This window comes from Bombina bombina, chromosome 3 (assembly GCF_027579735.1).
Source record: "Bombina bombina isolate aBomBom1 chromosome 3, aBomBom1.pri, whole genome shotgun sequence".
Taxonomy (NCBI): domain Eukaryota; kingdom Metazoa; phylum Chordata; class Amphibia; order Anura; family Bombinatoridae; genus Bombina; species Bombina bombina.
In genome coordinates, this window is record NC_069501.1 from 1041925906 (window position 1) to 1041939978 (window position 14073).

General features: G+C 35.5%; 1 protein-coding gene across 1 annotated transcript in view; it reads left to right on the forward strand.

The window, feature by feature from the left end:
- RAPGEF3 (Rap guanine nucleotide exchange factor 3) overlaps window positions 1–14073 on the forward strand; it is a 379471-nt gene that overhangs the window by 228580 nt on the left and 136818 nt on the right. Inside the window, exon 3 of the mRNA XM_053708263.1 lies at window positions 1723–1829. Within this exon, the coding sequence (XP_053564238.1) occupies window positions 1723–1829 (107 nt within the window). The remainder of the gene's footprint in view (window positions 1–1722; window positions 1830–14073) is intronic.

Here is a 14073-nt window from a genome sequence, read left to right on the forward strand (position 1 = left end):
ATAGTGTTGATATCTGGTGACTATGCTGGCCACTCCATTAAAGACAGAATACCAGTTGACTGCTTCATCCCTAAATAGTTATTGCATAGTTTGGAGCTGGGCTTTGGCTCTAATCAAGCGCCGTTGCAAAATGGAGTAATAGCCTTCCTTCTTTGAGGTACCTTTTCCCCTGTATAAATCTTCCACTGTATGACCACCAAAGCACCCCAGACCATTACATTGTCTCCACCATGCTTGAGATGTCATCAAGCACTCCTCCAGCACCTTTTCATTTGGTGTGTGTCTCACAAATGTTTTTGTTTGTGAACAGAAAACCTCAAACTTAGAGTGTCCATAATACTTTTTTCCAATCTTCCTCTGTCCAGTGTCTGTATTTTTTCTCCATCTTAATCTTTTTTTTTTTAATGGCCAGTCTGAGATATGGGTTTTTCTTTTAAATTGGATTAAAGGCTAATGTCTCTGAAAACAGGATATATATATATATATATATATATATATATATATATATATATATATATATATACATACAGGGCTCAACATTTCAGGTGGTAAGCTACTAGCCGGGCCAAAATGTTACTCGCCACTTCTGATCCTACCCACTATCTTCCCACACCCATTACTACACCCCCTCTTTGCATATGTTTAGTCATTGTGAAACACATTATTGTGGTCATTTTGAATATTTTTTTATTTTATACCTTAAATTAAATAATGCTACATACAGTAATAGATTAACATAGAAATAGAAAGTTGTTGAAGAAAGATTGGAGAAAGAGAGTGCTGACAGTCACGGAAGGTCGTAGCAGACCTGGAGATTTTCTTTTAATAATCATCTCTTCCTTTTATCTCTTAACTATCTTTCTCCCCTCCCTCCTCTCTTCAATCTCTCTTTTTACCTTCTTTCTTATCGCTCAGGCCATATCTTCTCTTTACACTCTTTTTCCCCCCCTCATATCTTTTTACACTCTACTTTTTTTTTCTCCACTCTCTCATAAAGCTATCTTCTTCTATACTTTTACTTTCCCTCTACAATCTCTCTCTCAGAAGTAACAGTCTCAGCACTAATTGTGTTCCTACAGCCCTAGAAGACTGATCTAGGATATATGATATTTTTAGCACATAGCCCAAAATGTGTTTGTGTTTGTCAATGATGGAACAGGAATGTACATTTTGATTCAACATTCACTCACTAACTTTCACTCGCCACCATTAAATTTCCACTCGCCAATGGCTAGTAAAGAGTGGAAATTTTGAGCCCTGATATATATATATATATATATGTATATATATATATATATATATATATATATTATTATTTTTCCCCCCAACAATTGCGCATATAATAAAACACATTTTTGTCTTTAGGCCTCTGGGGTCATGCTATGGATCACCAATATATTTGAGGTAGTTATCCTTATTAGCCAAGATGCAGTTGCTCGTTGATAATCATTTGTGTCTTCCCTGGCAGGTTAAACCTGTTTGAAACCAATGTTTATTTTCATGCACCAAAATATTTCAAATATGTTTAATTGCTGCTTTTTTATGCATGACCAATTTCTTCTCAGTTTAATGTCATTTAAAATGTATATCTTTTTGCGCCCTGAACTATTAAAATGCCATTTAGGGTGCGACCTAATGTAGTGCACAAGTTCTTACTGCAGTTATGACCATGTAAATGATTTTTTCATCCAGTTGCATCTTTGTTTCCCCCCCCTCTTACAGGTTATATCACATAAGGTTTGGAGAGCAGCAAAGGTTTTGTACACATACCTGCTTAGCATGTCACCTACCTTGATGCGAGATAGAAAACATCATTTTCGAAACCACAGGTAGAAGCTTCATGTTTAATAAACTTGTGTTTTTCATTTTGTTCATAGATTTTTTTTATTGCCAAATATATTGCGATTTTAAAGTGATTTTTTTTTATCCAAAAGGCTGTATTGTTATTTTAAAACAAAAACAAAAAAACATTACAAAACACTACTTGATTCACAAGTCTAAATATAATTTACCTGCACCTATCTTATATGGGCATTGCATACATACATCTTAACTGTAGGAAAAAATGACCTCTCAATAATAATTAGTTTAATTCATAATCATGAAAATGTTAAATTGCTAAGGATCAGATGTTGTAATTTATGAATCAAATTCTTAGGCTGAATCCAACAGAGAAAAATATATATGTTGCCAATTGTTTGCTCCAATTTCACAAAACACATTCCGATTAATTTGTTTTAAAAATAATAAACTAAAAGCGAATACAAATTGTATTAAAAACATTGCAATTTGATTATTAGGGGCCTAATTATTAAGCACCGTATGGTGCCTAATACATCTGTTTCGGAGCAAGCCTTCAGGCTCGCCGGAAACAGCAGTTAAGAAGAAGTGGTCTTAAGACCGCTGCTCCTTAAATGGTCCGCCTCCTCTGAGCGGCGGACAGCAATCAACTCGATCAGATACGATCAGGTTGATTGACACCTCCTGCTAGCGGCCGCAAATCTGCAGGGGGCAGCATTGCCCAAGCAGTTCACCAGAACTGCTTGTGCAATGTTAAATGCTTATGCTGTATGTATTTACAGACATATATACACATAGAAACACACAAATACATATGTACACATATATAGACTGTTAAGTTGATGAAAACAGGTAAAATCATATTCATGCAGTATTCATATTTAATAAAGTTTTATAGTGTATATTTACTGTAAATATCTGAAATCCCATTGTTCTGCACATAGTATAATATGTTATATGTATTTCTAAATAGATATTCCTATATATATACCTGTATATATCTATACCTTTATATAATCATGTACAAAAAAAACATCATATATATATATATATATATATATATATATATATATATATATATATATATATATATATATATATAAATATTTATTTATGAATAAATTGAAGATATTCTTGTATGTGAAGAATATTGGAAAATTAAATATTTATATTTTCATGTTGGGTTAGTGCAAGTTCTATGGGGAATACGTGAATGTGCACACAATATTTTAACTTTGGCTTTTTGCATTGGGTTAGCGCTTAAACAAAAACAACCCGACGAGCACAAAAAAGCTTACATCTAGTGCAATTAACATGCTAGAGCAGGAGTTTTAATTAGCGCTCCACTTGTATCTGGCCCTATATGTATAATATATATATATATGCATATATATATATATATATATATATATATATATATATATATATATATATATATAATACATATACTGTATATATATATATATATATATATATATATATAAATATATATATATATAAATATATATATATATATAAATATATAATTATTTTAAATCATCATTAAGTATTAAGAATGTATACAAACTAACAACAAAATTAAATACACATTATTTTACATAGATTCTTAAAACAATATGTTTTGAGCTCCATCTAGTGGTATTTTCTATCTATCTATCTATCTATCTATCTATCTATCTATCTATCTATCTTTCGGCTAGATTACGAGTTCTGCGTTATGAGTAAAAAAGCAGCGTTATGGGTTATAAAGCTGCTTTTTCACTACCGCTGGTATTACGAGTCTTGTAGGTACAGCTGTACCGCAAACATTTTTGACCTTAACTCAAATTAACTTACGCAATTTGCGTAAAGTCTTTTTTCAATGGGACTTCCATAGCGCCGATATTACAAGCTTTTTCTGGGAGGCCAAAAGGTGAGCGGTACAGCCTATCCCGCAAGATTCGTAACGCATTCTAAAGTCAGCAGTTAGGAGTTTTACACTACAAAGCTGTAGCATAAAACTCATAACTAAAGTGCTAAAAAGTACACTAACACCCATAAACTACCTATAAACCCCTAAACTGAGGCCCTCCCGCATCGCAAACACTAAAATAAAATTATTAACCCCTAATCTGCCGCTCCCGTCATCGCCGCCACTATAATAAACATATGAACCCCTAAACCGCTATCCAATCAGCCAATAGAATGCAAGCTCAATAGGATTTTTTCACCTTTAATTCCGATTGGCTGATAGAATTCTATCAGCCATCCGGAATTAAAGGGACACCATCTTGGATGACGTCATTTAAAGGAACCTTCATTCGTCTTTAGTTTTCGGAAGAAGAGGATGCTCCGCGCCGGATGTCTTGAAGATGGAGCCGCTCCGCGCCTGATGGATGAAAATAGAAGATGCCGTCTGGATGAAGACTTCTGCCTGTCTGGAGGACCACTTCTGCCGGCTTGGATGAAGACTTCTCCCTGCTTCGTTGAGGACTTCTTGCCGCTTCGCTGAGGACTTCTTCCGGCTTCGTTGAGGATGGATGTCGGCTCTTCAAAACTGTAAGTGGAACTTCAGGGGTCAGTGTTAGGTTTTTTTAAGGGTTTATTTGGTGGGTTTTAGTTTTAGATTAGGGTTTGCACGATTGAAAAAGAGCTAAATGCCCTTTTAAGGGCAATTCCCATCCAAATGCCCTTTTCAGGGCATTGGGGAGCTTAGGTTTTTTTAGTTAGGTTTTTATTTGGGGGGTTGGTTCTGTGGATGGTGGGTTTTACTGTTGGGGGGTGTTTGTATTTTTTTTACAGGTAAAAGAGCTGATTTCTTTGGGGCAATGCCCCACAAAAGGTTATTTTAAGGGCTATTGGCAGTTTAGTTAAGGCTAGGGTTTTTTTTTTGTTTTGGGGGGGCTTTTTTATTTTGATAGGGTTATTAGATTAGGTGTAATTAGTTTAAATATCTGATAATTTCCTTTTTCATTTTGTGTAATTTAGTGGGGTTTTTTTGTAATTTAGGTAATTGTATTTAATTAATGTAATTTATTTAATTGTAGTGCAATGTTAGGTGTTAGTGTAAGACAGGTTAGGTCTTATTTTACAGGTAAATTTGTATTTATTTTAACTAGGTAGTTATTAAATAGTTAATAACTAGTAACTATTCTACCTAGTTAAAATAAATACAAACTTGCCTGTAAAATAAAAATAAACCCTAAGCTAGATACAATGTAACTATTAGTTATATTGTAGCTTGCTTAGGGTTTATTTCGCAGGTATTTAGTTTTAAATAGGAATTATTTAGGTAATGATAGTAATTTTTATTTAGATTTCTTTTAATTATATTTAAGTTAGGGGGTGTTAGGGTTAGGGTTAGACTTAGGTTTAGGGGTTTATAACTTTAGGATAGTGGCGGCGATGTTAGGGGCGGCAGATTAGGGGTTAATAATATTTAACTAGTGTTTGTGATGTGGGAGTGTGGCGGTTTAGGGGTTAATATGTTTATTATAGTGGCGGCAATGTCCGAAGCGGCAGATTAGGGGTTAAATATAATGTAGGTGTCGGCGATGTCGGGGGCGGCAGATTAGGGGTTAATAAGTGTAAGATTAGGGGTGTTGAGACTCAGGGTTTATGTTAGGGTGTTAGGTGTAAACATAAATTTAGTTTCCCCATAGGAATCAATGGGGCTGCATTACGGAGCTTTACGCTGCTTTTTTGCAGGTGTTAGGCTTTTTTTCAATTTTGCTCTACGCTCACTTCTTGCCTGTTAATGCCGGGTTTATAAAAACCTGTAATACCAGCGCTGTAGGAAAGTGAGCGGTGACAATAATGTGCAAGTTAGTACCGCAACCCTCATACCGCAAAACTCGTAATCTAACCGTTTATTATTAATGCAGTTATTAGTAGCCCTAGGTTTACACAAAATTTTTGTTCTAGAAGGAATAATTGTAAAATCTGTAACCTATTTTTATAATGTAAATCGATGGGCTTATCTCAATAGTGACATAATAATATAGTATTATTGTATTTTAAGCTCTGAAATGCATACCATGAGTATAAAATTATAATTTATATGATAACATCTAAAACAATAATCTGTTTAAGTTTGCACACTGCAAATAATGTTTTCCTTTAAGTGCAAAGAGTTCCATGTACTAAGCAGCAGATTCAGGGTTACTCATGCAAGCTTGCTGTCCGCAAGCTGCAAAATTGTAGTTGTAGGACCATTGCTTTGTAATTTCTCCCCTCCTCTAAGGTTGCGGAGATAAATCTCCCTGAACTCCCTGAACTCTATTGCTCTGTGTGATTGAGAGGTTGCGCAAGAGCAGGGGGCGGAGTTGCATAAGCAAATACTTGTGCAATAGTAAGACGGGCAGACCTTGCCTATCCATGCATTAGTATATGGTTGGTTCTTGTGCAAAAAATTACTTAAAAGCCTCTTACAGAGTTTCAAATGATTATGCAGTCCTTTCAAAAGAGTTCACATGAGGCGCAATATGTAGCTTTCTGTCCCACTTTTGGGTATAATTTGCTACTGCTGATGACTTGCTGCTTATTAAATACGGACTGTGGGTTCTCTTGTGAGAGCCTGCAGTCATAGGGGGGCGAAGGCTGGAGAAATTCTTTGATAAATCGACCCCATAGTATACAACCTGTGAAAAAACTTTTATCTCATAATTAATCATTACATGAAAAAACTTTTTTTTAGGTTAATGTCCTTTTAAGTCAGGAGATTAAATAGTGCTAAAAATGCTGCTACTCACAATCCTGTGTGCAATAGCCAGTTAATAGAATCTATGTAAATTTCAGTAAATCACTTTAACTTAAAGGGCCATAAAACCCCCCAAAAAATTATTTTATTTTTTATTGAGGATGTACAAAAACATAATTTATGTAAGAATTTACCTGATAAATTCATTTCTTTCATATTGGCAAGAGTCCATGAGCTAGTGACGTATGGGATATACAATCCTACCAGGAGGGGCAAAGTTTCCCAAACCTCAAAAGGCCTATAAATACACCCCTCATCACACCCACAATTCAGTTTAACGAATAGCCAAGAAGTGGGGTGATAAAGAAAGGAGTAAAAAGCATCAACAAAGGAATTTGGAAATAATTGTGCTTTATACAAAAAAATCATAACCACCATAAAAAGGGTGGACCTCATGGACTCTTGCCAATATGAAAGAAATGAATTTATCAGGTAAGTTCTTACATAAATTATGTTTTCTTTCATGTAATTGGCAAGAGTCCATGAGCTAGTGATGTATGGGATATCAAATGCCCAAGATGTGGAACTCCACTCAAGAGTCACTAGAGAGGGAGGGATAAAAATAAACAACAGCCATTTCTCACTGAAAAAATAATCCACAACCCAAAATATAAGTTATTCTCATAATGAAAAGAAAAACTTAGAACATCAGCAGAAGAATCAAACTGAAACAGCTGCCTGAAGAACTTTTCTACCAAAAACTGCTTCTGAAGAAGCAAATACATCAAAATGGTAGAATTTAGTAAATGTATGCAAAGAGGACCAAGTTGCTGCTTTGCTAATCTGATCAACTGAAGCTTCATTATTAAAAGCCCACGAAGAGGAGACTGATCTAGTAGAATGAGCTGTAATTCTCTGAGGCGGGGCCTGACCCGACTCCAAATAAGCTTGAAGAATCAAAAGCTTTAACCAAGAAGCCAAGGAAATAGCAGAGGCCTTCTGACCTTTCCTAGGACCAGAAAATATAACAAATAGACTAGAAGTCTTCCTGAAATATTTAGTAGCTTCAACATAATATTTCAAAGCTCTCACTACATCCAAAGAATGTAAGGATCTTTCCAAAGAATTCTTAGGATTAGGATACAAGGAAGGGACAACAATTTCTCTACTATTGTTGTTAGAATTCACAACTTTAGGCAAAAATTTAAATGAAGTCCGCAAAACCGCCTTATCCTGATGAAAAATCAGAAAAGGAGATTCACAAGAAAGAGCAGATAGCTCAGAAACTATTCTAGTAGAAGAGATGGCCAAAAGGAACAACACTTTCCAAGAAAGTAGTTTAATGTCCAAAGAATGCATAGGCTCAAATGGAGGAGCCTGTAACGCCTTCAAAACCAAATTAAGACTCCAAGGAGGAGAAATTGATTTAATGACGGGCTTAATACGAAATAAAGCCTGAACAAAACAGTGAATATCAGGAAGTTTAGCAATCTCAGTCCAGGTTGGACGAACAAAGGAAGCCCCTTGAACTAAACGCTGGTGATTTAACCACCACGTCAGAGAGTGTCGAACATTGGGATTTAAGGATATTAACTGTGATATATTTGTATAATCCCTGCACCATTGATTCAGCATACAAAGATGGAAAAGTCTCATGTGAAAACGAGCAAATGGAATCGCGTCCGATGCTGCAGTCATGAGGCCTAAAACTTCCATGCACATAGCCACTGAAGGGAATGACTGAGACTGAAGGTGCCGACAGGCTGCAACCAATTTCAAACGTCTCTTGTCTGTTAGAGACAGAGTCATGGACACTGAATCTATCTGGAAACCTAAAATGGTGACCCTTGTCTGAGGAATCAAGAAACTCTTTAATAATGTTCTGGATGAATCAGAATATGAAGGTATGGATCCTGCAAGTCTATTGTAGACATATAATGTCCTTGCTGAACAAAAGGCAGAATAGTCCTTATAGTCACCATCTTGAAAGTTGGTACTCTTACATAACGATTCAACATTTTTAGATCCAGAACTGGTCTGAATGAATTTTCCTTCTTTGGGACAATGAATAGATTTGAATAAAACCCCAGACCTTGTTCCTGAAAAGGAACCGGCATGATTACCCCTGAAGACTCCAGGTCTGAAACACACTTCAGGAAAGCCTGAGCTTTTACTGGATTTGCTGGGATACGTGAGAGAAAAAATCTTCTCACAGGAGGTCTTACTCTGAATCCTATTCAATACCCTTGAGAGACAATGCTCTGAATCCATTGATTTTTGACAGAATTTATCCAATTTATCTGGAATGAGGGTCGCACCTTCATGCGGACTTAGGGGCTGACTTTGGTTTTTTAAAAGGCTTGGATTTATTCCAATTTGAGGAAGGCTTCCAATTGGAAACGGATTCCTTGGGGGAAGGATTAGATTTTTGTTCCTTATTTTGACGAAAGGAATGAAAACGGTTAGAAGCCTTAGATTTACCCTTAGGTATTTTATCCTGAGGCAGAAAAAGCCCCTTTCCTCCAGTAACAGTTGAAATAATAGAATCCAACTGAGAACCAAATAAATTATTACCTTGGAAAGAAAGAGATAATAATCTAGATTTAGATGGCATATCAGCATTCCAAGATTTAAGCCATAAAGCTCTTCTAGCTAAAATAGCTAAAGACATGGATCTAACATCAATTTTGATAATATAAAAAATGGCATCATAAATAAAATGATTAGCATGTTGCAGTAAGCGAACAATGCTAGATATGTCAGAATCCAATTCTTGTTGCGCTAAATTCTCCAACCAAAAAGTTGATGCAGCCGCAACATCAGCCAAAGAAATTGCAGGCCTGAGAAGATGACCTGAATATAAATAGGCTTTCCTTAGATAGGATTCAAGTTTCCTATCTAAAGGATCTTTAAAAGAAGTACTATCTTCCATAGGAATAGTGGTACGTTTAGCAAGAGTAGAACTAGCCCCATCAACTTTGGAGATCTTTTCCCAAAACTCTATAGAAATTGCTGGTAAAGGATACAATTTTTTAAACCTTGAAGAAGGAATAAAAGGAGTACCTGGCTTATTCCATTCCTTTAGAAATCATATCAGAAATAGCGTCAGGAATAGGAAAAACCTCTGGAGTAACCACAGGAGGTTTAAAAACAGCATTTAAACGTTTACTAGTCTTAATGTCAAGAGGACTAGCTTCCTCAATATCCAAAGTAATTAACACTTCTTTTAACAAAAAACACATATACTCTATTTTAAAAAAATAAGTAGATTTGTCAGTGTCAATATCTGAGGAGGGATCTTCTGAATCAGATAGATCCTCATCAGAGGAGGATAAATCATTATGTTGTCGGTCATTTAAAATTTCATCAACTTTATGAGAAGTTTTAAAAGACCTTTTACGTTTATTAGAAGGCAGCAGTGCAGACAAAGCCTTCTGAATAGAATCAGTAACAAATTCTTTAAAATTCATACGTATATCATGTACATTAGAAGATGAAGGAACTGCAACTGGCAATGTACTATTACTGATTGATACATTCTCTGCATGTAAAAGTTTATCATGACAACTATTACAAATGACATTCAGAGATATAATTTCTACAATCTTACAACAAATGCACTTAGCTTTGGTAGAACCGATGTCAGGCAGCAAAGTTCCAACAGATACTTCTGAGGCAGGATCAGATTGAGACATCTTGCAGTATGTAAAAGAAAAAACAACATATAAAGCAAATATCAATTTCCTTATATGACAGTTTCAGGAATTGGAAAAAATGCAAACAGCATAGCCCTCTGACATAGAGAAAGGCAAGAGGCAAACAGCAATGGGGTATAAAATTAATGAAAAATTTGGCGCCAAGTATGACGCACAATGTAAGAGAAAATACGTCACTAGCTCATGAAAGAAAAATTATACAAATATTTATAAAAAGCAAAAAAATACAGAAATAAAATGAGGTACAATACTTAAATAGAAACATAGAATTTGTCAGTAGATAAAAACCAAAAAGGCCCATCAAGTCCACCCATATTACGTTACTTTTTTCTTAGGCTAGCCTTATGCATGTCCCAGGCATTTTTTTTTTATTGTTTTACAGTCCTTTTTTGTTTACCGCCTCTATTGGAAATTTATTCCATGAGTCCACCACCCTTTCTGTAAAAAAACTGCTTACTTGCGCTTCTCCTCGATCTACTACCCTCTATCTTAAGACTGTGACTCCTTGTTTTGGTATTTCTTTTTCTGCGGAAAATGCTTTTAGCTTCCCCTTTATTAAGTCACATTATTAGTATAAGATATACCAGTAACACATAGTTATACATGCATAATACAAAGCAATACCTATTTTCCTCTCTACTCACTATGGTAAAAGATAGTAAAAGAATTGTATATGTAAAATAAGTTTAAAGGACCAGTAAATATAGTAGATTTGCATAATCAACAAATGCATGATAAAAAGACAATGCAATAGCACTTGGGGGTCAATTTATCAAGCTCCTTATAGAGCTTGATGCCCCGTGTTTCTAAAGACCACTTCTCCATAATCTATCCGCCTGCTCTGAGGCGGCGGACAGAAATCAACCTGATCGAATACGATCGGTTGATTGACACCCCCTGCTAGCGGCGATTGGCCGCAAATCTGCAGGGGGCGGTATTGCACCAGCAGTTCACAAGAACTGCTGATGCAATGATAAATGCCGACAGCGTATGCTGTCAGCATTTATCGATGTGCAGCGGACATGATATGCTACATTGTATCATGTCCGCTCGCACATTAAAGGGACAGTCTACACCAGAATTGTTATTGTTTTAAAAGATAGATAATCCCTTTATTACCCATTCCCCAGTTTTGCATAACCAACACAGTTATATTAATATACTTTTAACCTCTGTGATTATCTTGTATCTAAGCCTCTGCAAACTGCCCCTTTATTTCAGTTCTTTTGACAGACTTGCAGTTTAGCCAATCAGTGCCTGCTCCCAGATAACTTCACGTGCACGAGCACAGTGTTATCTATATGAAATACATGAACTAACACCCTTTAGTGGGGAAAAACTGTTAAAATGCATTCTGAAAAGAGGTGGCCTTCAAGGTCTAAGAAATTAGCATATGAACCTCCTAGGTTAAGCTTTCAACTAAGAATACCAAGAGAACAAAGCAAAATTGGTGATAAAATTAAATTGGAGAATTGTTTAAAATTACATGCCTATCTGAATCATGAAAGTTTATTTTGGCCTAGACTGTCCCTTTAATAAATTGACCCCTTAGTCTGAACATCAAATGAGTAGATTTTTTTTCTGACAAATTTCAAAGTTATGTCTATTTCCACTCCCCCTGTATCATGTAACAGCCATCAGCCAATCACAAATGCATATATGTATATTCTGCTAATTCTTGCACATGCTCAGTAGGAGCTGACGACTCTAAAAGTTTAAATATAAAATAATGTCCACCTTTTGTTAATAGAAGTAAATAGGAAAGTTGTTTAAAATGACATGCTCTATCTGAATCATGAAAGTTTTATTTTGACTTGAGTGTCTCTTTAAGCCAGTGTTTCCCAAACCCAGTCCTCAGGACCCTTACTCAGGCCAGATATTTATTATATCTTAACTAGGTGAAACAATCAGCTCACCCATCAGCTGATTATTTCACCTGTGCTCTAGTTAAGATATAATTAATATCTGGCCTGAGTAAGGGTCCTGAGGACTGGGTGTAGGAAACACTGCTTTAAAGGGACATTCCACCCACATTTTTTCTTTTAAGATTTAGAAAGAGAATGCAATTTTAAACATCTTTCTAATTGACTTATATTATCTAATTTGTTTTATTCTCTTGATATTATTTGATAAAAAGCATATCTAGATATGCTCACTAGCTGCTGATTGGTTGCTGCACATAGAAGCCTTGTGTGATTGGCTCACCATGTGCATTGCTTTTTCTTCAACTAAGGATATCTAAAAAATGAAGCAAAATAAATAATGGAAGTAAATCGTAATGTTGTTTAAATTTCTATTCTCTATCTGAGTCATGAAAGAAAGATTTTGGGTTTAGTGGCCCTTTAAGCTCTAATTTAACATAAGAAGAAAAGGAGGCTATAGGCCACGACTCTAGTTATTGTTATGAGACTTCTGAACAGTCTACCTATAAGGGGAGGGTGAACAAGAGCATCAAAAGTGAGTCACCAAAAGTTTTGTGCATTTGTAGAGATAAAACACTCTCTTTTTCTTTCATGATTCAGATAGAGCATACATTTTTTAACAACTTTCCATTTTTTTTATTATCAATTTTGCTTCATTCTCTTGTTATCCTTTATAGAAGGAACAGCAATGCACTACTGGGAGCTAGTTGAACAGATTGGCAAGCCAATGCCAAGGGGGATATATGTATAGCCACCAATCAGCAACTAGCTCCCAGCTTCTGAGCCTACCTAGGTATGCTTTTAAACAAAGGATACTAAGAGAATGAAGCAAATTAGATAAAATGTATGCTCTATTAGAATCATGAACAAAAAAATGTGTGGTTCATGTCACTTTAAAGGTTAGTTTAACCTAATCCCCAAGGACATTTGATGCATTATAGTCAAAGTAATTAATACTACAGAAGTGTGTTTTATAAATACAGAATATCTATTGTGATGTTTTGTGTGGCTAAGCTCACCCTGAGGCCCTGAGATACAAAGGTTCTCCAGCTTGGAGAGAAATTTCAGTTCAGACTTCCCAGGGGCTGAACTCACTGAATATTTAAAAGAAAAAGAGTGTAACTCTCCAGCACTGCGAGATCTCTCTCATTTCTATATATGAAGTAGAGACAAGCTCAGTGCAATACAGCACTGCGTGATATGAGAGGTTTGTTACACTTTGTTCTTTGTATTTTATATTACTTTACTCTTTAGATTGGGTCTTTTCAGTATTATAGCATTTAAGCTTAACACTTTCTCATTTATATTTTAATTAACATTTAGAGTTAGCTCTAGCAGTTACTTTATCAAATTAGGATCACACGTTTGTATATTTCTGTATAGCTTTTACAAATTACATTGCCATTGAATTTGCTGCATTGCAACTAAAACTGACAGATTTAGAAAGTGGGAGGGACAGGGGAGTTCCCTGTTCTGAACAGGGGAGTTTACCGGGTATTTCTGAAGCTCGCTCACAAGTCTTGTGAAATTTTTTAAGCATTTTGCATTTTGTCTGATTTGTCTTGTCAGCTGTATGCAGGTGAAGTTTGCTCAAAATTCACAATACACTTATTTTAGTTAACAGAGAAGTAATATACTAAAAAATAGACAAAAGAAAGTCGAATTGTAGTGAAAACAATTCAGTTTAATTTGGAATTGATGCAAACAGAGCCTTTATATAACCCCAGGGGTTCTCCAGTTACTTTCTCTCTCCCATGTAAAATTTTGTGACCCAGAGAGCTTCATTACTTTCATCGGAAGGCATCTTTCATCTCTCTGGGATTTCCAGGATCCTCTCCTTTTCTTAGAAAATTCAGTGAGTTCTGCCTCTTCGAAGTCAGCGCTATAATCTCTCTCCAAACTAGAGAATATTTGATTATCTGGCCCATAGAAAGTAATGACACTCTTTGGGAAACTA